The sequence below is a fragment of the Lactuca virosa genome, chromosome 1, assembly GCF_052849685.1.
Source record: "Lactuca virosa cultivar CGN04683 chromosome 1, Lactuca_virosa_CGN04683_v6, whole genome shotgun sequence".
NCBI lineage: Eukaryota > Viridiplantae > Streptophyta > Magnoliopsida > Asterales > Asteraceae > Lactuca > Lactuca virosa.
The window spans coordinates 72243099-72266240 of NC_136426.1; the positions used below are offsets into that span (position 1 = coordinate 72243099).

At 37.0% G+C, this 23142-nt stretch overlaps 2 protein-coding genes across 3 annotated transcripts; both read right to left on the bottom strand.

Moving 5' to 3' along the window:
* Positions 1-8426: 8426 nt before the first annotated feature.
* EER4 (Transcription initiation factor TFIID subunit A) lies at positions 8427-13069 on the bottom strand. 2 transcript variants are annotated; one of them, XM_079074936.1, is made up of 8 exons: positions 12304-13069; positions 11908-12129; positions 9630-10166; positions 9473-9547; positions 9314-9392; positions 9021-9085; positions 8898-8933; positions 8427-8803 (listed from the first exon to the last, which is right to left on the bottom strand). In XM_079074936.1, the coding sequence occupies exons 1-8, from the start codon at positions 12895-12897 to the stop codon at positions 8606-8608; spliced, it is 1806 nt and encodes a 601-aa protein (XP_078931062.1). In that variant the 5' UTR covers positions 12898-13069; the 3' UTR covers positions 8427-8605. The 2 variants fall into 2 exon arrangements, with proteins under 2 accessions (XP_078931062.1, XP_078931061.1); XM_079074935.1 differs by having other exon boundaries at positions 9630-10175; positions 12304-13068.
* A 3185-nt stretch (positions 13070-16254) lies between these two features.
* On the bottom strand, positions 16255-21751 carry LOC145114993 (B-block binding subunit of TFIIIC). Its single transcript, XM_079051129.1, is given in 11 exon segments — positions 16255-16545; positions 16621-17167; positions 17257-17564; positions 17566-18254; positions 18328-18733; positions 18826-19175; positions 19250-19405; positions 19486-20529; positions 20642-21310; positions 21400-21471; positions 21554-21751. Coding segments are annotated over 10 exon segments (4311 nt in total). The 3' UTR covers positions 16255-16545; positions 16621-16748.
* Positions 21752-23142: the final 1391 nt, after the last annotated feature.

Sequence of the window (23142 nt, forward strand, 5' to 3'; positions counted from 1 at the left end):
TAGTCGAAGTTTCTTTTGGGAATCGCGTGGAGCGACTGTAAGATCGCTCGTTGGTTCAGCAACCGGGCAGGAATCCGGCATTTCGGATGAGTTTCCTGTTAAGTATAGGTATACTGCAGGGAATTGTGGTATGTGGCTCGATCTTCTAGTAGGAACCTCAGGTTATCAAAAATTGAGTAGCCAGTTGGGAGATAAGTGCAAGGAATTCATTTATTTTCAGGTTTTAGAACCCTGCGAGGGTTGGTTACGGTTTCCTTGGAAAGGCTAGGGTTAAGCTCGGGATTGTAGTTCAAGTTGTTCGGCGTGAAGGGAATGAGAAGAAACGATTTCGAGGACGAAATCAAATTTAAGTGGGGGAGAGTTGTAACATCCCATTTAAAATATAATAATTTAATAATAAACCCGGAACCCCGAGAAGCGATTTTTATTATTATTATTATATGTAATTATAGTCCAAAATCAGATAATAATTAGTGGAGGGTTGGTTTCGGGGAGCCAAATAATATACTTCTGATTTCCGAGGGTTAAAATGTGAGTTTCGGACTAGTTTCGTAAATGATTGTGAAGGAAGGGTCTATGGGGTAATTATTAGGACTTCATTTGAAGAGATTATGGAAGATAGGGGACTGTTTGGTAATTTCCGTACCTAAGTGTAATGGATTTTAATATTCAGGGTTTAAATTGTAAATATTGGATTAAATTTGATAAGATCTCTTATTTGAGAGGGACTGAATGTGTAAAATATTCAAATGGTTGAAGAAGGATACGGGTGTACCCGTCACCCATGTTAACCTTCATATATATTCATCATAACCCACTAAACCCTAACCCTAAGGAAACTATAGCCGTCACCTTCACTATGTGGCCTCCCTCTGGCCGCCACCACCCCCCTCCGAAACGTTTACATGCTAGTTCTAATATCGTAGTCGTACGCTTAGAATCCTAAACACATAAGCTTTCTAGATCCGGTCGGCAACAGACCATAGATCCGAACAAACAACTTCATATATGGCAAACATATAACATTTAGCACATAAAAACATTTTAGGCATCTTTCCTAAAATATACTAGTGCTCGTGTCTAAAATATGGTAGACACTCATCTCACAATCATCACTTAGCATTCTAAGTTTAAGTCTAGAAATCCTACAAATTCCTAGTTCGCTTAAACTAATGCTATGATACCAACTGTGACATCCCCAAATTTCACGGCTAGAAAAGACCGATTTCGTTTATGCTTTTTAAAATAAAATCAGAGTAATCTTTCAAAAGGTGTTGCGGAATTTGTCCCCAAAACAAAATATAATAAATATTTATCAAAGCATTTCTTAAAGAAATGTATTTTCGTTTTATTACAAAACTCGGGATGTCCACATCGATATAGACCAAAAGCATAAACAGAACATACATTCATTTACACTAGTGATTTACATCTCATTTAATCTCTCTGTGCAAAGCAACTTCGTATCAACACCTGTGATACAAATAAACTGAGTGGGTCAGGCTTGGGAGCCTGGTGAGCATATAGGGTTTTCAACCCACAATAATATAATTATTATTAATTTCAATCATCAAACAATCAACTCAATTACCCATCCCCATTGTCTTCTTTATTTCTTAAGGTTTTACCCTAAGAATCAACTATCCTTCATTCGTTCATTCCTAAGGATTGACCTAAGGAATTGGCACAAAATCCATTGCTACATAAGGCGCATCTGCCAACTTTATCATTTAAGCGCCTCTGCCAGGATTACGACATTCACTATTAGGCGTCACTGCCTGGATTACGACATACACTATTAGGCGCATCTGCCGACATTATCCTTTAAGCGCATCTGCCAGGATTACGACATTCACTATTTGGTGCATCTGCCAATTTTATTCTTAGGCGCATCTGCTAGTATTTTGAGATTCTCTATTTGGTGCATCTGCCAATATTATTCTTAATTATCTTTCATACCTCATCATTTATCTACCCATGTTTTACCCAACATATTCGTAGATATAAAATGCATATACAGTTTAACTTATTTAAAACTGCACCAAACATTGAATTCAACACCCATCTCAAATAAACAAACAACTTATTTAACACATATCACGTATTTTATAGCCAAAACTTCATATTAAACACCCTTCTCAGATAAACAAACAATTTATTAACACATAGTACGTATTTCATAGCAAATACTTCATATTTATGTGTTAGAAGAAAGTAGCTATACACTCACCTGATAAGACGATGATCGGACAGCACCTCGTCTATTATAATAATAATCTTCGATGAAACCGAGATGTTTTCTCCAAAACCGGGCTTTACGCGGGCAGAGTTTCGGCTCGGAAACTTTACTTCTCGGGATCCTCGGGGCTTCGGGACTTGCTTCGGGTCTCGGGAATGATACCGGGGCTTCGGGGTATAAGCTGCACGCAAAACGAGGCAATAATGAGAGAGAGAAGAAGAATGGAGCAACAAAACTCGGCAGCCCTTGAGTTCTATTTATAGGGGCTGAAACCCCGATTTACGCTGGGCGTAAATCCTGATTACGCTGGGCGTAATGCCTCTACAAGCAGTACGCTGGGCGTACGAAGATCTACGCGGGTCGTAGTTCGGATAAGCTTTGGTATGCGTGCCTCGAACTTCAAAAATTCATAACTTTCACATACGAGCTCCGTTTTCGACGTTCTTTATATCCACGCGTAGGTGAGATTATGATCTACAACTTTTGTTTAGACTCCGTCGGCTAATTTTGATTTTATTTTTAATATATTATTTTTAGTAGGCCGGGACAGGAAAACTCCGTTATAAAATCATAACTTCTTCATCTGACGTCCGTTTTCGTCTGTCTTTTCAGCGTTGGACTACTATCGACGAGATCTTCAATTCTCGTTTAGATTTTTTCGGCTAAATATCGCTCGATCTCATATTCGAACTTCGGGCTGTACACCGCTAAGCCGAAACTTCGAAAAATCATAACTTCCTCATACGAAGTCAGCTTTGGGCGTTCTTTTCATGGACGCTCTCGGTTTAACGTATTCTACGACTTTTGTTTAGGTCGCTAAATCCAAATATCGCTCTATCATAAATTCACTATTTACGCCGCGCTGTGTCGTGCCGGTTCTGTCGCGAAACTCCGACAGGTCATAACTTCTTCGTTATAACTCGGATTTCGGCATTCTTTATATTTTCGGAAACCTTGCGAAATATACTACAACTTGGTTAAGATTACTCCCTCTAAATAATCTTCCATCAAAAAGTCATTTTTGACGCTCATTGTCCTTAAATTGACTAGCCCGTTTCTACGGGCGTTACATGGTACACTTAGCGTACTAAGGAGAAGCTGATCAGGGGTGCGAGGTCTCGTACGTTGGGCGTACGAGGGTTACGCATAGCGTATTTCATGGATAAGAAAACCCTATTTTTGGGGTGTTGCACCCTATATAAGGTCCTTAAGTCCCTAGGGTTGGCCTTTTTACCAGCCTCCATTGCCCTAAAACCCTAAAATCGACCTTTAGCCTCCATTGTTGTGTTTTTGAGCTCTTGAGAAGAAGTTGGTGTTTGTTTTGCTCATTTTGAAGAGATTGAAGAATGTTGAAGGTTCATAGCTTGGTGGGAAACTTAGAGATCCAAAATCATCACTCATTCTGCAAGTCTTTTGAGGTATCAAGTTCATACCTTAGCTTTTGAATGCTTAGATCTCTTTATGTCTTAATTTTATGCTTTTGGTACATTTTTGGGTTGGTTTATGAGTTAAGACATTTGTGGGGCTTGTCCTTTTAGATCTGAGCATGTTATGAAGTTCTTAAGCATAAAGGTGCAAGCTTTATGGGGTTTGTGGTCACATGCATGCATTAAGTCACCTATGAAGTCCTTCTTAGCTTTAAGAGTTTCATTAAGCCATGCATGCACGTAAAGTTAGCAACTTTACGTGATAAATCAGCTCAATGAAGTCAGATCTAGGTTTTGGAGTAAAGTCTTTAAGGATTAAGACTTGGAAATGAGATTTGGTTGAATGAGTGAGTACGTTGGGCGTACAAGCTCGTACGTGCCACGTACAAGCCCTAAAGCCAATACACTTAGCGTACAAGCTGAGTACGCCTCACGTACTCAGCAACTGGGCTTCGGTGTGGTGGGCTTCTCGGTATTGAGCTATGTTAGTCTTTGGTTGCCTTGGGCCTTGTTGGGCCATCTGAATTCTTTTGTTTTTAAGTTGGGAATATGTTGGACCTTGGATTAAGGCCCATGGAAGGGATTTGGGACCAATCTGGAAAATTGGGCCATGTTTTGGCCTTGTATGATTATTTTGGTTACTAGGCCTTGGGTGTTTATTTGGAATTTGGGCTTTTGGATTGTTGGATTGGGCCTTGGCTTTGGGCCAAGTTATGAAAAGGGTAAAAAGGTCTTTTACCCTAGTTTGGACACTTAGCGTGGGTCGGGATTCGATTATTGACTGGATTATTATTTTGTGATTGTTAGCGCGGGGATTTTAGCAGGCCAGCAGCCAAAAATTCTTTCTGTGAGATTCGGCAGAGTGAGGTGAGTTTTCGCACTATGTTTGGCGGGTCGAAGGCACTAATGTCGACTCATGGCTTGTTATGTAGGGTGTTAGATGTTTGCGTGACTCTTGCATGTGTATGCGCTTGTATGCTTACTGGGCAGGGCCCGATGGTTATTCTGTATGCTAGTATCTGGTTATGCGTATATGAGTTGTATGTGGGCGGGGTCCGATGATTGTACGGTATGCTATTATCTTTGTGATTTTTGCATGTGTTTGAATGTTTATATGTTTAGTGGGCAGGGCCCGTTATATGAGTTTAGGCGGGGCCCGTTATACTCAGTGGGTGGGGCCCATTATATGTATAATATGTATGGTATGTGGTATTTTAGGGAACTCACTAAGCTTTGTGCTTATGGTTTTCAGTTTATATTTAGGTACTTTGGTTTTCAAATGGAAGAGCTCGGGATGATTGCAGAGCACACCACCTCGTTTTGTATTTTCTTGATTTACTCTTATGTGATGATGATTGATACATTTGTTTTATTTGGATTTTTATGATGATGTTTTGGGGATATTGGTTTTATTAATTTAAAGATGAAATTTTTTGGTCTTATTTTTGGGACGTTACATTATTTCTTAATAAAATGTATAAGACACACATCATACTTCTATCAAAAGATGGGTGTCTACACAAATCGTATGCATGTCTCCTTAATTATATTCGACCATCACTGCATACAGATCATTTGGTGGTTAATACTTTCCCAAAGAGATTAAACCCTAAATTGAATTGACCCTTCTTTTGATTGGAATTTCTTCTTCATGTAACTCTTCTTTGATTCTCATGCATTTTTAAATCCATCTCCAAACCCTACACTTTCAAATCGCACCACATGACTGCTGTCACCACCACCAAGATACTGCCCGAGTAATTGGCAAACATGGCGACAATGTTTGATCATTATGGCCTGCGAAGCATAAATGATTAATGACAATTGGGTGTTTTAATCAATAAGATGTTTGTGCTTCTCTCTTTCGCTTAGATAGGACTACTTGAGTTCCTATTTCTTCAATCACATATTTTCGCATGGTAGCTTTTGAGCATTTATTGCATTGAGGTTTGCATTGATCCAAACAAAATTAATATTCTCGTTTTAACATGAATTAGGAATCGTTTCAAGTTGTTATGCAAATCTGGGAAGGGAATTAATGTTGTTTGATTGTGTTACTATCTACACACCAGTAACGCAAATCATGTGATATAAGTCTTATTTTTCAAAGCAGTGTCAAGCAAAAGCTGCTCATGTTCATTTTAGGTAAAAGTATGCAAAAGCTGCTCATGTTCATTTTAGGTAAAAGTATGCTGACAGAATTATGGTATTATCTATGTACTTGTAATGTATTGATATTCTTCATATGTAGCTTTGTGATGTTTTCTCATTATTTCTATGTGTTACAGCCATTGTAGAGTAGGATAAAAGAAGAGATGTACAAACATTGAAGGTAATATTGTACAACTTTTTTTTCTATACACAACAATTCATGCTTTATAGATTTGTACAATACAACATTTTAAAGCATAAGATGTTATGTACCTTTTAAAGCATAAGATGTTATGTACCGAGAAAAATCTTGTGTACAAATCAGCTCCCAATACTTATAATCCAATATGGAAAAGATGTGTCAGATGCATCAACAAACACGGAAGTTATGTTTATTACAAATAGAATCGAGGATACCTGCATTAGCGTGAATATGATCATTCTCGTATTACAGGATGCCGATATGGAACAGGATCATTAACTCTAAGACGAAAAAAACACATTAACAAACACGAAAGTTATGATTATTACAAATAGAATCGAGGATACCTGCATTAGCGTGAACATGATCCGTCGCCCCCGTATCCATAATCCATTCGGCCGGTTCCTGTAAAGACATAGAGCTGAACATTTGAGGCAATAATGTGGGTTGCTGATCTGGGCCGAACCAAGTCCAAGGAGGTGGAACAGAATTGGTTTTGGGATGTCCAACACTATCTGGTGGGCTTACAGCAGCATGGGATTGAGCAGGAGAAATAGGCCGAGTGGGAGGAGCACCAAGTAAGTATGCTTTGTTGAGGTGTGGACCAAGTGGAGTGTAGACTTGCATAGGTGGGCCTGTAGTAAAATTGTTGTTGTTGAGGTTGTTGTACAGCCGGCACCATCACCCAACCCAAATGAGAGACAGGTCGTTGATTTCCAAAGGAGGATGCCACCTGATGTTGGTTGTCGGCGGCGGCTGTGTGGCTGTCGTCGGTTGTCATTCCGGCGGGAGTTGCGTGAAGATTTGCTTGATCCGGCATGCAAAATGGAGGGTGACGAGGAGTGATCGACATGGGGTTGTGTAGACACATTGCGATTTGTCAAAAGACGTTCCTCAAGAAACAACATCGATTGCATTTCTGAGAAAGATGGGAGAGGTTTGTTGTGACGGATGATGACAGAAATGTATTCAAAACGGCTGGAAAGTCCATTGATAGCATAGTTAACCAGTTGTTTTTCATTAACCTTAGAGTCAGCATCAAGATTTCTGATTAGAGAGGCAAAGTTTTGAATCTTGGTGCAATATGCAAGAACCGAGAGGTCACCCATAGTGATGTTTCGTAGGTCATTATCAAGTTGCATAAGCTTCGATTCCTTGTTGTCTCGGAAGATTTTTTCGAGACTCACCCACACTTGACGAGCACTAGAACCGGGAACAAGAACCATGTCAAACCGGAGAAAGTGTGGAAAAGATCCACATCTGGACAACAATATCAATATTTTTCCATTCGGTGGTGGTGGGTGCGGTATTGGGTGGATCATGTGTATTGTCGATATGATCCAAGGCATCATAAGCTTGACAGAAAGTGGAGAAGAGATGACGCCATGAGTCATAGTTTAGGCGTTCAAGGTCGAGGATCAGCGGGATATGCGACTTGATATTACCAACAGTAAAGACCTTGTGGACTGGGGCTGTTGGAGTCGACATAGAGGAAGAGTAGTATTAGAACAAGAAAAGTAATGGTGGAACAGCAGTGCTTCTGTGAATGATTAGGGTTGCCGCCGGTGGTGTTGAAGAGGTAAGGAAGAAATCACGGGATTATTTTAGGAGAGTAGATGGTCTCTGATACCATAATAGGGAATAGAATAATGGGTAATCTTCTCCTTGCTCAAATCAGAAGAGTACAAGCATATATATACCAATACAATAGGGCCTATACCAATATATACATGGGCTACATACGTACATAATGGGCTCAGAATACAAATACATACTAACAGATTTTGGTATAAAGTCTCTCTTACAGAAGGCGTACAAATTGAAGATGTAATAGCAAATTATTCTTTATGAATTGGAATGAAACGTAAAACCGTGTGACAAATAAAATTTAAATGGAGATTGAAGTGTATAGTTGGTATGTAATCTTGATTTTATGGGATTCGTTAAAATCATTAATCATTTAAACGGATCTTGATATTGTTACCAAAAAAGTGGATTTTGCAATTTTAGAATGAATGTTTCGGGATTTTGTAATTATTTGTAAATAATTTGCTGTAAATAAATATTTTATTTTATAATTATAATGAGAGCTCCAAAAGATTGACACGTGACACATAATAAATATAGATCCATATTAGGCTGACACGTGGCATCCTAAAATTATTCTTTTATTATGTAGGGTAGAGATAGATATGTGAATTTGTACATAAAACTAAAACTGTCTTGAGGTACATTTTTATTTTTTACAAACAAATTGTTGTGGGTTTTATTTGTAGACTTTAGAATATCTTGTTTTTATGTATACTTGAAGAATACATAGTTAAAATTAAAAGATAGAAGCTAGGTAGAACTCACAAGTATAGCCACTAACATATAAGTGCATATATCATGTAACACTAAAAAAACAGGAAACAGAAATAGATTTACCATATCATATCATGCTAAAAAAAACAAAACCAGTTCCAAATAAAAACATCAGCATCAGCATCAGCATCACCACCTATTTTTTGGTTTGGGTCTCTATCTATAAGCACAATTTATAAAAACAAAAGAAAAAACAGTTTTACCATTAACTATGTAAACGATCTAATATCCATCAAAGCCTTGTTTATTAAGATGCTTATTTTGAGATTGCATCATCAACTGCTCAGAACTTGCAGAAGCCCTCATCTGCATATTTCCACCAAATTGGTTTCTTGGAATCGTTGATTCTTTAGAATTATTATTATTATTATTATTATTCATATTTGTTTCAGAGCATGAGTTCTCCATCAGCCCTTGTATCTGGAGTCAAATAGTCAACAATAATCGCTTTATTATAATAATAAATCAATTAATTAATCACAAACAGATAATATATAATAGATACTGCTCTCACCATATCTAGACGCTTCTTGTGTAAATCACTTGGTGGCTGCATTTTAGTTTCAAACAATCAATTACATTTTAATTTTCTACACACACAAAAAAAAAAAAAAAAAAAAAAAAAAAGTCAACTTACTTTGTCTTGTTTTTGTTTCTTCTCTTCACTTGAGAACCCAGGAATTGTCAACTTGTAGTTCTTTTCTGTACACAATAAAAAAAAAATGTTAACACAAAAATATCAATCCGAGGTTATTCTCAGAAAAGTCCTGTGTATTTTGACCCTTTTTAAACCAAAAAAGACACAGGACTTTTTTGTTAAAAAAAAGGATGGCCTTTTCGGAAAATAAAAAAAAAAGGTCAAAATACACAGGACTTTTTTGACAATAACCGATATTTCTAACTTGACTTCAGGGACAAATTTGTAAATACCTAGGTGTAGCAACACATCTTTTGATTCTACAATTGAAGAGTTGCGGTGCTTGGCCAAGATGGCTCCAAATGAAGTAACCTAAAAGAATCAGGAAAATTAAATATCTTATTATCTACACATTACAATTTAAATTTTATAATTTAACAAGTCTCACTCACTGAATCAATAAAATCATCAGCAAGCATCAAAAGCATTTCTTCAAGTTCGGGGTCTAAAACTATATTTGGATCAATCTGAACACCAAAACACACAACCATTATTAAATAATAAATATAAACAATAAATTTCATACCAAATTGCAATCACACTACTTACTTGTGCAACCAAATCTCGAATTTTCCTTTTACCAAGAAGATGGTTGCTAGCTTCTGTCCCCTGGCTTGAACTTCCGCCAGGTGTCGTCGTCCCAGAAGCTGTTGCATCGGGTTGCGACCCGGTCAAACTTAAAGACTTTTGACCCGTGGATCCTCCAATTCTTGGTGACTGTTGCTGCAAAAGTTGTTGCTGATTCTGTTGGTGTCCAATTGGTTGCTGTTGTTGATTCTGATGTTGTTGTTGTTGTTGCTGAACCATTTGTGAGATTTGTTGCTGATTTAAGGACATGGAATTGTGCATTTGAGAAGAAGGAAGTTGCTGCTGCTGTTGTTGTTGTCCCAAAAGTGCTTGCTGCTGTTGTTGTTGTCTTTGTTGTTGTTGAAGGCGATATGAAGGAGAATTAGGTGCTGACATGGCAGGCATTTGTTTTGACCATTGTTGCTGTGTGAGGTTGTTCTGCATCATGGCTAATTGACCATTTTGACTTAATGCTGATAACTGTGAGTTCATAAATGGGGTCCGTGATAGGCCCTGTGCCTGCAATTTCTAGAAATAAATCAATGAAATTAGCAAACAAGATGAAAAGAAAAAGGTTGTGCTTAAAAATATATATATTTCCGTGTTCAAATTGTAGAAATTCAGTGAAATAAATTCAAATTTCAACGAAAGTTTCGCGTTTTGACGTCATAAGGTGGGCCCACCACACCACCTAGTGTATAATTAGAATAAAAAATCGGTAGCGTGTAGCTAACAATTTTTTTTTTTTTCAAACTGTGTCAAATAAATAGAAAATCTAAAAATAGAATACAAAAAAGAAAAGGACTTCTCCGAGTGTGTGACATATGAACAGAAGGATTTGCAAATTTAAAAAAAAAAAGATATGGTGAGGTTAAGAGATACGAGTGCATTAAGTCTAGAAAACCAATAAGAGAAACAAATTGAATTTCATATTTTGTAGTTTATATCCTAAAGGAAACGGTGTAAAGATCAAAATTAACAGATTGGAAAATATATTGACAAAATCGATTAATAACATCAACAACCTTAAAACACTAGAAAGTCAAAAATGTATTCATTTGGTGATAAACTCATTTTCCTGTTTAAAATGATGATAAATCCAAGTCAAAGCAAATTACTTTATCTCCTTCAACTCCATTCTATCTTTTTTGAAGACTGCTCTATAATACAAGTACATAAAAACTTCATTTTTCAAATGGTTCTTCCCATATTTGAGTTGGAGATAAGAAGACCCTTCTATACTAAAGCCTAACAATGCCAAACAGCCACTTATAACAATTCACAAATTTGTTTTCTTGTCTAACAAAGAACAAAGAAGTTTGATGTTGGTTTTTTAATTAATTTGAAGAAGATGATGATGGAGTTCAAAAAGAAATTATCAAAGATATGGGGGAAAAGCGTAAGTGAAGAATAAATGCAGAAGATGAAGATGGTAAAATGACTAAAATATCCCTAAAAAGACAAGCATGAGATGCACACTAGCTATTTAACAGTCTATATATCTAATGGACACAACCATTACCACTATCATGTGATGCCATGGCATAGTTTCTAATTCTTGATTGTTAGTTAGTGATGTATAATTATCTTTTCAACCGTTAGTTACAAATAGTCCATGTACACATTGATTTTATAAAAGGCTTCTATGCCAAAAAGAAAAGTGGAGTTGTAAACCCAAATAAAAACAATCAATCTGATGACAACAACTATAAATGATCCACAACTTATCTTTTTCTTGACATGTGGTATATCAAAACTGTAGATATGTCTAAAGGCTGTAGACATGTGTTTAATTCTTGTATAAAGGAAGGTGTTATCATACTAAATCTTACAGAAAGAAATAGTAGGCACTAATGTATAATATTTTTGTTTATGGAAACATCACTTGACATCCAGATATACTTTAGAAACCATCGAAAAAATTGATAATATAATGTACTTGCGTGCATATTACAACACCTAATATGTCAAAAACTGTTAGGGTTCTATTGGACATAAAAGTAAGAAGCATGAAAACATCTGTCATATTCTGTGAATACAACTATTTGCAAGCATGGTCTTCACTTGCTAAAAAGCCATATAGAACAAAAGATTGGTAGCTTATGTGAAGCAAGGAGAATTATCATAAGTACCCATTTGCACAATGCTCACAAAGGCCTGACAATTACATGTGTGACTTTAAAAATATAAATATAATAGTCTTTCATGCAGCTTAAGTTAACATTGACAGAGAATCAAGTTATTGAGATAATATGTTTACCTGACTAGATGCTATTGCATTTTGTTGGGCCAATTGTGGTCTCATCTGCCCCTGGTTTATCCTTTGTTGGGAGAAAGCAAGAGAACCATTTGCCCTAATTTGAGAATTCAAATTGTAGGGGCTGATCATGTTCATCCCCATTTGCATTCCTTGCAGTGATTGCCCTGGTGTATTTCCTGGATGAAACTGAGACCCTTGAACTAACCCGGTTTTCTGCCTAGGCTGCAAACACAATGACACAACAGATCAGACATAACATTGACCAAAGAAAGTAACCCTTTATTTTCTATTGAATCAGACCTACTAACACTGATGGAAAGTAGCCTTTATTACTTTTGCTCAAAAGGGCCTCAAATCGTACAATTACGCTACAAATTGAGAAGTGAGAACGATTACCGATGCTGATAATTGGGATTGTAGATTAAGTTGCGCAGCAGCGGCAGCTTGACCGGGCAACATTGTCATGTGACCGGTTTGACCCATCAAGCCTGAGCGGGTTAGGGTAGCGTTTCCTATCTGACCAATTTGTTGATTTTGTTGCTGTTGCGGCATCTGCTGCTGCCCACTAGCAAAATTCATCTGTCCATAGATTCTGGCAGCATTATTCGCACTCATATTGTACTGTTGTTGTTGCTGCTGCTGCTGTTGCATGTGATTCAAACGCGATATAGATGGAGACCTCTGTAAACCTTGTTGATGAATTTGGAAATTGGCTGTCCCCATCAAATTACTTTGTTGTTGCTGTTGTTGAAGCAATTGTTGTTGCTGCTGCTGTTGCGATAGAACGTTGGATGAATTAACTTGTGGCGCTTGTTGTTGTTGTTGCTGGGATGGCAATGATGGGGTTGACATGATTTGACCAATGGTGTTGTCGATTGAAGAAGGGAGGTTTTGAGAAATCGATTGTTGCTGTTGTTGTTGATCCATGGATGTGGTGGCGTTGGTGATGGTTGATTGAATTGGGGACGACGATGACCCATCCGCCATCATCAAATTTGAGAAAAATAGAATGAGATTGAATGATTAAATCATATGGGAAGGGAGATAATTGGTGTATCAGAAAGTATGAACAAAGTGGCAGTAACAAGAAAACTCGATCGAGAGGGAATTTGGAATGAAGGTTACTCGGTAAGAGACGAGAATGGGTCCGCTCAATTTATATAAAACTACTAGCCGATAAATCACTACAATATTTCTTCCAAAAATCATAAATAAACCCTAATTTGAGGATATTAGGAATCGGCAAATTGTATTAGGTTTTAAAGTTTTATGATGACTTTTGAGATTGCAACTATATTATTTTGACATTAACATAAACTCTTTTTGGTGAAAAATAACTACCACTTATTTAAAAATAACGGTTTTTGACATGTTATTATCTATTTCCCGGTCAAAGTGTTAACGTAGAATTTTCAAAAAGAAAAAAAAAAGATTAAATGGTTCGATTTCCATTTACATTCAAAATCAATACGTTTAACGTTAGACAATTACAAGGATTTCTCGAAAAAGAGTTCACATAATATCTTTTTTCAGTTAAATGATAAAGTTCAAGTTCGATTCATGTAAGTTTGATTTTGTAACCTTCTTCGTGATCTTAACCATAATGTTTGCATTGTAGTTTCTTGTGTTTTTTAGTTTGTTACGAATGTTATGGCTTTTGTATATTTACATACTTATCGGTTTTAAAAACATGATAAATAATGACTTCTTAACACTAAGCCAAATGAATAAAATAACCATCGACAAAAGGGAAAGAGAATCTTTTGATTTAGATATTAAGGTTGAGTTAGCAGTATTATTGAAAAGTGGAAAATAATCATTTATTGAAACACTAGTAAGAAGCTAGCAAAAAAAGATTACAAAGTAGCAAAAAGTAAAGAAATATTGTACCAACTAACACAGTTCATTTTATGTTTTTACGCCTATTACAAATTCAAAAATAGGAATGAGTTTGAGAGAATATGAGGTTGGTGATAAGACAATACAAAATATACGATGATAACTTTAAACCTAATGACAAACAACATAATGATTAAGACATCTTTTTACATGTGGAACACATAGTACACAAGCCTTAAACATAATATCATTTAATGATGTCGGTCAAATGGAAGAAATATGAAATATACGCTCAATATTAATTTGTCTTGTCACATATATAAAAATTATTATTTTATTAACCATTCTATTTACGTGGAAGTTTTAGCTAAAACACTAAAATGATGAGGAACAAAAAAATAGCACGTCAATTACACATCAAAAGATTGCATTTCACTTTCATCTATAAAAATACACTTACATATCTCATATTATGTCTTGGTTTGGGCTAAGACCATTCAAGATCATCTTATTGTAAGTGTTTGAGCTTAGTGTGAGCAATTCTTCGGTATCCACTTAAGATAGTGTTTAGAAGTCAAATTAGCAAGACGTGTGCATATGGTTTTCGTATCTATATTTAAAATCCCATTTACTAATTGCTTATTTCAAGCAATTTAGTGTTTTAACATCGTTTACTATCTAACAACTGTTGGTGATTTTAGTGTTATCAACATATTTTGGTGTAATTATTATTAATAATGAGATAGGTCGAGTTCACTTTACTAACCGAGATAGGAGGTGCGGGGTGCACACTCGATGTGTTGAATGTAAACTCGGGAATACGGGGGTCCAGGGGCAGCGCCCCTTGTGGAGTCCAAGGGGCAGAGCTCATGGCAGCGCCCCAAAACCTAAATGGATTTTGCTTCGGGTGTGACTCCAATCATGCAATTTTCCTCCAAAAACCCACCGATGACATCATAATGATGTAGGCATCGGTTGTGTCCAATAACTACCAAGTTTTGGCGCCATTTTTGGTTTAACCGATTTTAACCACTTTTCCCTCAAGTATAAGAACTCTTATCTGGTTTTAGAAAAGGGTTGGAACATTCATACACTCGAGATTACATTATAATTTCTCTATCTCTAAAAAAACACAAAACATCAAGGTATATTTTTCTGTGTTTCGAATTTCGAAGTAGCTCGATTTCCAAATTGCATCTCTTGGATTATCTTAAATCATATTTTGTGATACCCCAGGTATAAGGGTCGAAATCACAGATTTTGGAAAGTGATTGCAATCACGATCCCAAAAATTATCCAAGTTAATTGATATTCTCCAGACCCAAAAATCTTACAACAACGGATTTTGACATTGTTTATGATAATTCATAATTCTAACTATTTGATATATCACTCTTGTATAATATCTCACTATGGGTTTGGTGTTTTGACAACCAAAAACCTAGAAAATCATTCCAACTCCCAAACTTGGAGTTACAATTCTTACACACGCTTAATATAAATTTAGGAATTCATATGTTTATATTATCTTCATCAATGTAAGAGAGTATGTCATCAATTTCCCTTATATTCGGGGTTTTATACTTAATTAACCCGTTACCCACAAAGATCCCTAATTTAACAAACTTTAAGTTCATATGCCACAAAGAAGATGAATTGTGGATCATCCTTTGGCTTGGGGATGTAAATCCAACCAAAATGAGTTAGATCTCCTATCCAAATGGTCTTGAGACATGCCCACTCCAAAACCATACCATAAAACACACACACATACAATTCAGGAAGTGGAAATGAGGTCAATGGCTAAAAACCTCGTCTTTTTTACACTAAATTATCCAATTCAATTGTTAGGTCCATATGTATAGCTTATATGAAACCTTTGTCAAGTTGTTCGAACTCTCTTTTGGACTTCCCCTCAATCCCCTAAGGCCCTACAGATATTGGAGTAAAACATGCACATGATACCCTTGGTGCAGCTTGTATGCCATCCGCTATTACGACATGTTTGCACTCGAGGTATTTTCCTCATTTTAGGCATGTTTGATGGTGGTGCAACATGCATGGTACCTTATTAAATTGTATAAACCCTCTTGGAGTTAGAAAATCCCCTTTTAAGTGTACTTACTTCCATCTAAAACCTATAAGCATATATATGTCAGTATATAACTATATATTCGTTCAACCCATCAGATGATGCATACTCACTCATACTTATGAATCTGTAGTTCAGGGATTCATTATGAACAACTATTAGCATATATATATGCCCAACAGTTCTTGTTAAGGCATAACACTACAATTTCGTCATAACACTACAATTTCACAATGTCTTTTCCCATGACATATTTGTCTTACAACTTACTCATAACATTGAAATGAACAAGACATGTGTATTGGGTTTATTAGTTTACTTTGTAATCTACAAATTATACAATTTTATATTGGTCAAGTCTAACATAAATCTTTCAAAAAATTGCTTTTAAATTGTAACAGGGCCAAAACTAAAAAGAATCATAACACACTCGAAAGCAGCCGGGATGGGGCAAGGTCTTCATATGACAAAAAAAAAGGATAGTAATTTATGTACATATATATAATTTAATATATACACTTCTACAAACAGTTGATACTTGTAGGGTTTGCATAAAAATGTTGTCTAAAAAGCAGCTTTGGTTTGTTAAAGCTGCAACCAAAAAGAGAACGTAACATGGCTGGGGGCTCATTCGATACAGATGCATACATCTTCCTCACCCTGATATGACTATCCAGAATCATCAGCTCCAATAACTTTCTACAGCTCTGAAATGTGAAGGCTTAATTAATTAATTCTTGTTCATAAGTAAAATCAAATTCAAACAGATGAAATTGACATACCTGAGGATTTAGAACATTCATCTGGCTTATGATTTGGTCCTCCAAAATCCCAGGACTTTGCATGACAATACCAAGAACACGGCGTACAAGTCCCTTGTAAACAATCTCATTCATACTCCCATCTCCATTTACCAAGGCACAATTGGCTTATAACCATCACCATCAGCAATACAAAATCCCTCTTCTGCCCCTGTTCCTGAACAAGTTGCTTTCACATTCTTGTTTGTTTCGTTTTCTTCTGGTTCTGGGTGGTTTAAAATGGTGACTCTATGCACCTCATCATCAGGATGAGTACTTGTATGATTTTCTTGCTGCAACTCATCGTTAATGGAGGAGGTTTGGGGCTCCTTCAGATGAGGAAGATCATGTTCGTGTTGGTGTTGGTGTTGGTGTTGGTGTTGATGTTGATGGGATGCCATTGAGGTGGCCAATAGGTATTTTGATCGATACAGAGAATCAACAACATGGACAGAATCATAAGCATTCACCTTTAAAACCCGCCCAAATGCCTCAAGCACCTCAACAATAATTTCTCCCATCTTTCCCCCTACAAACCATAACATTTGTGGAAATGAGATTCATATACAGAAGAAGAAGAAGAAGAAAAAACAGGTAAGTAACAAATTGCATACATACCTTCTTGTTGGGAGATACCTTCCATGCTTAACCCTTGGTCGCCAGCCTTTTGGATGGCTGAATACACAGTTTGAAACATATTCGGATTGAAAGACCCAGAAGATGCCACGTGTCTTGCATAGCTACTCATAGCTTCCCATGTTGACTCAGAAGATGCCACGTGTACAGAAGAAGCTGATGAATTGGAAACAGAAGAACAAGTGTCTCTATCTCTAGAGAATGTAATTGCATCAACTCTGGAAATAAAACTACGGTTTAAACATAACTGAATACCTGGAAAACCTTTTTCTTTACGTGAAAAAATCTCACTTGTCTAATATTTTCGGCTTTTTAGCTTTTTCAACACACACTTGTTCTTGTTTATCATCACTATCACATTCACGTTTACGTTTCTTTAACTCCTCAATCTCCCCAACACCTTCATCAGGCAAACAGGGGAACAACGACACTTCCCCTGAACACATCAGCACACATAAATGAACAACATCACCACACTGAAGGTCAACAGGTAGATTTACTCCATATTCTAACAAATCATCTTCTCTTTCATGAATCCACCTCGCCATCTTCACAGCTCTTTTTCCAGTATTAACAGGAAACGGAGAAGATGAAATACCATGTAAAAACTGCTGCGAGAGTACAAAATGACTCGCATCATTACCCCTGACCAAGAATTTTCTGTCTCTGAGGTAATTAAATGCTGTAAAAAGATCATGTTCTGAATATCGCCTCAATGTTTCAGCTAACAAGTTTGGGACAGCTGGAGCTTTTGCTTTTGCTTTTGCTTTTGCAGTGCTTAAAAATATAAGCTTGAAAAGCTCGATTGCATTAGAAACTGCTAATGATTTGTAGGTTTGTGTACTAAAACCTTTTCCTCTATTCAAAAGATTGTCATAGCTTTTAGGCAGATAACGTCTTCTTGATCTTCTTCCAGAAGCTTCCCTCCTTCCACTATCCAAAAACTCATCTCTAGGTATGGAGGTGGTTTGATCAAATTCCTACAAACCAGTAAAAAAAGATTAATGATTAAAAACGATTTGTTAAAAATTAAATAATTTATCAAATTCTTACATTGAATCGAGGACAGTTGGATCCACCTTTAGTTGCTGCAGATTTGGAAACTTGCTTGTACTGAAGGACCTCGTCTAGGGCTATTTTTATGTCTTTCTTGTCAAAATCATCCCATTGTTCATCAACATCCAACTCATTTGAAGGATGAATAACAACATCCGGAGGTTTTCGATTATGAATGAGTGTTTTGTTCTTGGAATATTCTAGATGCTTTGCGTATCTGACGCTAAGCATGTTACAGAGTCTCATTACAGCTTTTCTGATCTGATTGTTTCTGTTCAGAGTTGACATTCTTCTTCTGCATGTTTTAGGAGGTGCTGGGAGATTTTCAAGTGAGCTCCATTCTACACGATGGAATTTTGCTCCGAGTGCAGCACGATGTCTTACGTACTCAATCACCAACAACCTGAAAAACAAAGATCATCAAAATTTTACAAATAACGTCCCTGGGCTATTTGTTAATTCGCAATTTCAGTCCCTATTTAAGAGTTTTTTTACCTGTCTGTTGCTTCTGTCCATGGAAATCTTTTGATGCGTGTAGGCTGTTGTAGCTTTGACACAGAGTACGACTGACCACCGTCTTCATCTTCAGTTAGTGCCACGTCATCAGCAGCAGCATCCATGTCATCCATTCTACACGCTGAAATTTCATTATCTTCATGGAACAATTTGGGATGCTTCACTTTGCTAGACTCTTCAAGTAGATTTTCCATTAAAGTTGTCTTTCCTTTTCCTTTCGATGATCTTTTTCTTTTGTAAGTAATTAAAGCATTTGTTGGTGGATCTTTGGTGCTTGTTGCTCCCTTTAGTTTATGCTTTTGTCTCTTATCATAGAATACACGAAGCACCTACAAACAAAATCAATCAGTTTTCTGCAATTAATTAATGGAATACTTTTACCAAATACAAAGAGAAAACAAACCTGTTCCAAGGTCAAATTAAGATCCTCTGCAATCTTCTCACACTTTTTGTATGATATCTTTTGATTTGAGTCGTCATTTGCCACAAGTTTTAACAGCTCAGCCCGCTGATGAGCTGTCATAACTCGGACTGCTGCCCATGAACGCGAAAGGAATACCTGATGAAATGAAGTTTCAGAAGATAAGAAAGGAATTTATATAAAAGAAAAGAAAAGAAAAGAAAGAATAAGAAAGAAACCTCATGAACAGCAGATCCAGGGAATGCATGCAAAGCAGCTTTTGGATCAGACGCAGAATAACAATACTCCAAAGTATTCCAGTATTCCTCAACACCTTTTCTACTTCCAAGAACAAAATCATGTCTGACATGAGGACGAAGATCAAAAGAATTGACACCTGGCGATGGCAAAACAACTGTGACAGGTTCCTCAATGTAAGGCTTAAGTTCTAGCGAATGTCTAAGAGTAGTAGTAGTAGTAGTATGTGGGCCCACAGAAGTCTCCATAAATTCTCCACCAATCAATCGTATCAACTTCAGACGTCTTAAGATATCAATAAGATACGAAAGACGTGAAGTGGCTCGAGTATCCATGAGAGACCTATATTCCTGAATCGGAAGATCAGAAAGACGTATTCCATTCCGGCATTTCTCAATCATGGAATCGAGTTTCACAGGGGACCCTGCAACTTGCAAGAACAACTCAAGTGGCATGGCCTTAATAGCTGCATTTAATTCAAACAATTTGCAACTGCTATACTGGTTCTTCCCTTCATATACATCGTCTTCTCTTGATCTACTATCATCTGTGAGATATCCCCACAGAAAAACATGAAGCAGCTTTACACGAACCATTTTTGCCAAAACAAAACCGTTTTCCCTCATTGCTATAAACGTCTCGGATTGAAATTGAACATCGTTTTTTGTAGGAATTCTCTCCACGTTATTTAAAACCGGGATTGATTTTGATTTACCATTTGTATGTCGGGGAAAACTTTGGGTGCGTATTAGCTTTTCAAATGACCTAATTTTCTCATGAACAATATCCGATAGGTCTTCAGATTTGTATACAGATGGATGGAGGATCACATCAACTGTATGTTTGCGACCACAGTTTGTGGCAGAAGGGATTGCAAACGAAATGCATTTGCAATGTCCGTCTTCTTGAAGCTTATTTAAACTGCGTTCTAATGTCTTTCTGTCCATCGTTGTATACTTATTGTCAAGATTCTCCAGACTCTCCAGCACCCTTTGTAGTTCAGGTTTTATAAGAACCTTTTCTTCCTGTAAAAAAAAAAAAAAAAAAAAAAAAAAAAAAAGGAAAAAAAAAAAAGGAAAATTCTAACACAAATATAACAAGTCGAAGAAGACAAAGATCAATATATTGTCTATTGACCTGTAGTTTTTCAAGTATCCTCTGTTCCCTCTTTGAGCTAGCTGAACTAAAACCTAGACATGGATATGTTGTATATGAGCGTCGAACTCTGGGTGCTGGTGAAGCAGATGAAGATATCTCCAAGTTTGATGCAGGGTTTAAATTTACAGTTATGCCATTTGTGTCACATTGCAGATTGTGTGAACTTGTTGAACCAATTGGATCGATATTCTGTTCTTCACTGGCTTCAGCATCGACTGTAATGGTCAGATGATGATCTGATTTACCAGGGAGTGAAGTGGAAGCTTCAGTATTGAAGTTTCCAGAAGTCCAAACTCGGTAGACTAGACCTCTATTAAGGTTTTCTGACTTTAAATGCATCCGGAATCTAGACACCATATCAAGAATGCGAGGGTAGTATCGTTTATTGTTTATGCCAAGCCTTTTATATACCTTGTTAAGAATCAACCCTTTTGAACCTTCAGCATCAATCATATCATAAATTTGTTGCTCAATAGGAAGTTCAAGAAGCTGTTCAGTAATTTGCCCACTGTTTCCACCTCCATGACTTTTGGGGACACAAGTTTTAGGAGAAAATGTCTTTAGCAGACGTAAGCACTTAACTTCCTTCTGGTTCACTGTAGCATGAAACTCCTCAACTAGATGAGCATCTTTCAGCCTGTGTAAAATCTGAGAGCATTTGTGCAATAAACTTGAATCTGAGATAATTAAATGGACCTTAGCGTAATTATGCTAAATGGTGAGAATTTATAACTTACACTACTCCAAGCTTTATGTCCAGTTTTATTGCGATAACCTAATTCCTTCTTGATATCTCCAACAACAAGAACCTTATGAGGTATAAAAACAAACAAGAATTAGCATCTGATTAAGTATAAAGGCTAGGTAAATAACCGAAATGTAGATAGTAACCTTGCCATCTGCTTTTTCTAGTCTATCACAAATAGCTTTTATATCAGGTGCATAGTCTTTTATGTGTACATCCTCTTTGATGTGTTCTTCCGAATCACCATCTTCTGTAACAACTACTCTGTCTGCATCGTCCTCTTTGGTAATTTCAAGTCTTTGTAAGCTTCCCAAATGCTTTGCATAACGATATAAGTGGAGCATATTGGTGTTTACTATTGAACCAGCTTTGTGACATCCCCTAATTTTTCGGCCAGAAAAGACCGATTTAATTTATGTTTTTTAAAATAAAATCAGAGTGATCCTTTTAAAAGATGTTGCGGAATTTGTTCCCAAAACAAAACATGATAAAAATTTATCAAAACCTTTCTTTAAGAAATATATATTTTCATTTTATATCAAAACCTCGGGATGTCATGTTCCGATACAGATCAAAAGCATAAACAAAACATTATAAGCCTTACAACAGTTATTTACAACTACTGTCCTATAATCCAAAAATCTCTCATCATCATCCGACTATGCTCGGGGTCCACTACCTGTAATATAAAAAGCTGAGTGGGTCGGGCTTGGGAGCCTGGTGAGCATATAGAGTTTTCAACCCACAATAATAATAAACTTATTAAGTTCATCAATCAACAATAACCCTGATTACCCATTCCCGTTATCCTCACTTTACGTCCCTAAACACCTATCACAAGGGACCTAGCCTAAGGATTATCATCGGGATGGACACTACTGCTAAGGGGACTCCTCAGCCATACATGTCCTAAAGGCAACCATGAGGGGGATGGAGTACACCAATGAACATATAGTTCACCAACACCTACAGGATGCAAACCTGCTAGAGTTCCACTGGACTGTCTAGAAAGGTTCGTGGTCGTCATCTATACTCCGCTAGACGACTACAACAACAACAACATCGAGGCCTCTCATCATTTTAACACACATCGACTATTTCATCTACCCATGTTTTACCCAACATATTTGTAGATAAAATACATATACAGTTTAAAACTTGTATAAAACATCAATTCAACAGTCACCTCAAATAAACAATTAATATAATTACACATAGCACGTATTTTATAGAAAATACTTCATATCTAGGTGTAAGATGAAAGTGACTACACACTCACTTGATTTAACGATAATCGGACAGCACTTCATTTCCTAAAACAGTCGTTTCTAATAAAACCGAGAGTTTTATTGAGAAACCGGGTTCTGCGAGGGTTGGGCTTCAAAACCGAAGAGATAAATTTTTTCGGGTCTTCGGGCACTTCGGGACGTATTTTGGGTGTTTGGTATAATACCGGGGCTTTGGGGGAAGTTGGAATGGAAGAAATATGGGTTTAGGGGTGTAAAATAGCAAATTTCCAAATTATCCCCGGGAGGTCTCGCACCCTTCTATTTATAGGGGGAGGCTTCGGACCGAGGGGGAGGATAAGTGAACACGCGGATCGCATGCAAGGCTCCGGGTGGTGGCTTCTGATTGGACCGAGGTTTAGGGTGCGAGGGGGAAGAGGTGGCGCGCCTGCGAAGCTCGGACACGCAAGGAGGGCACGCGTCGGACGCTCATTGGACCGCGCTTCGGA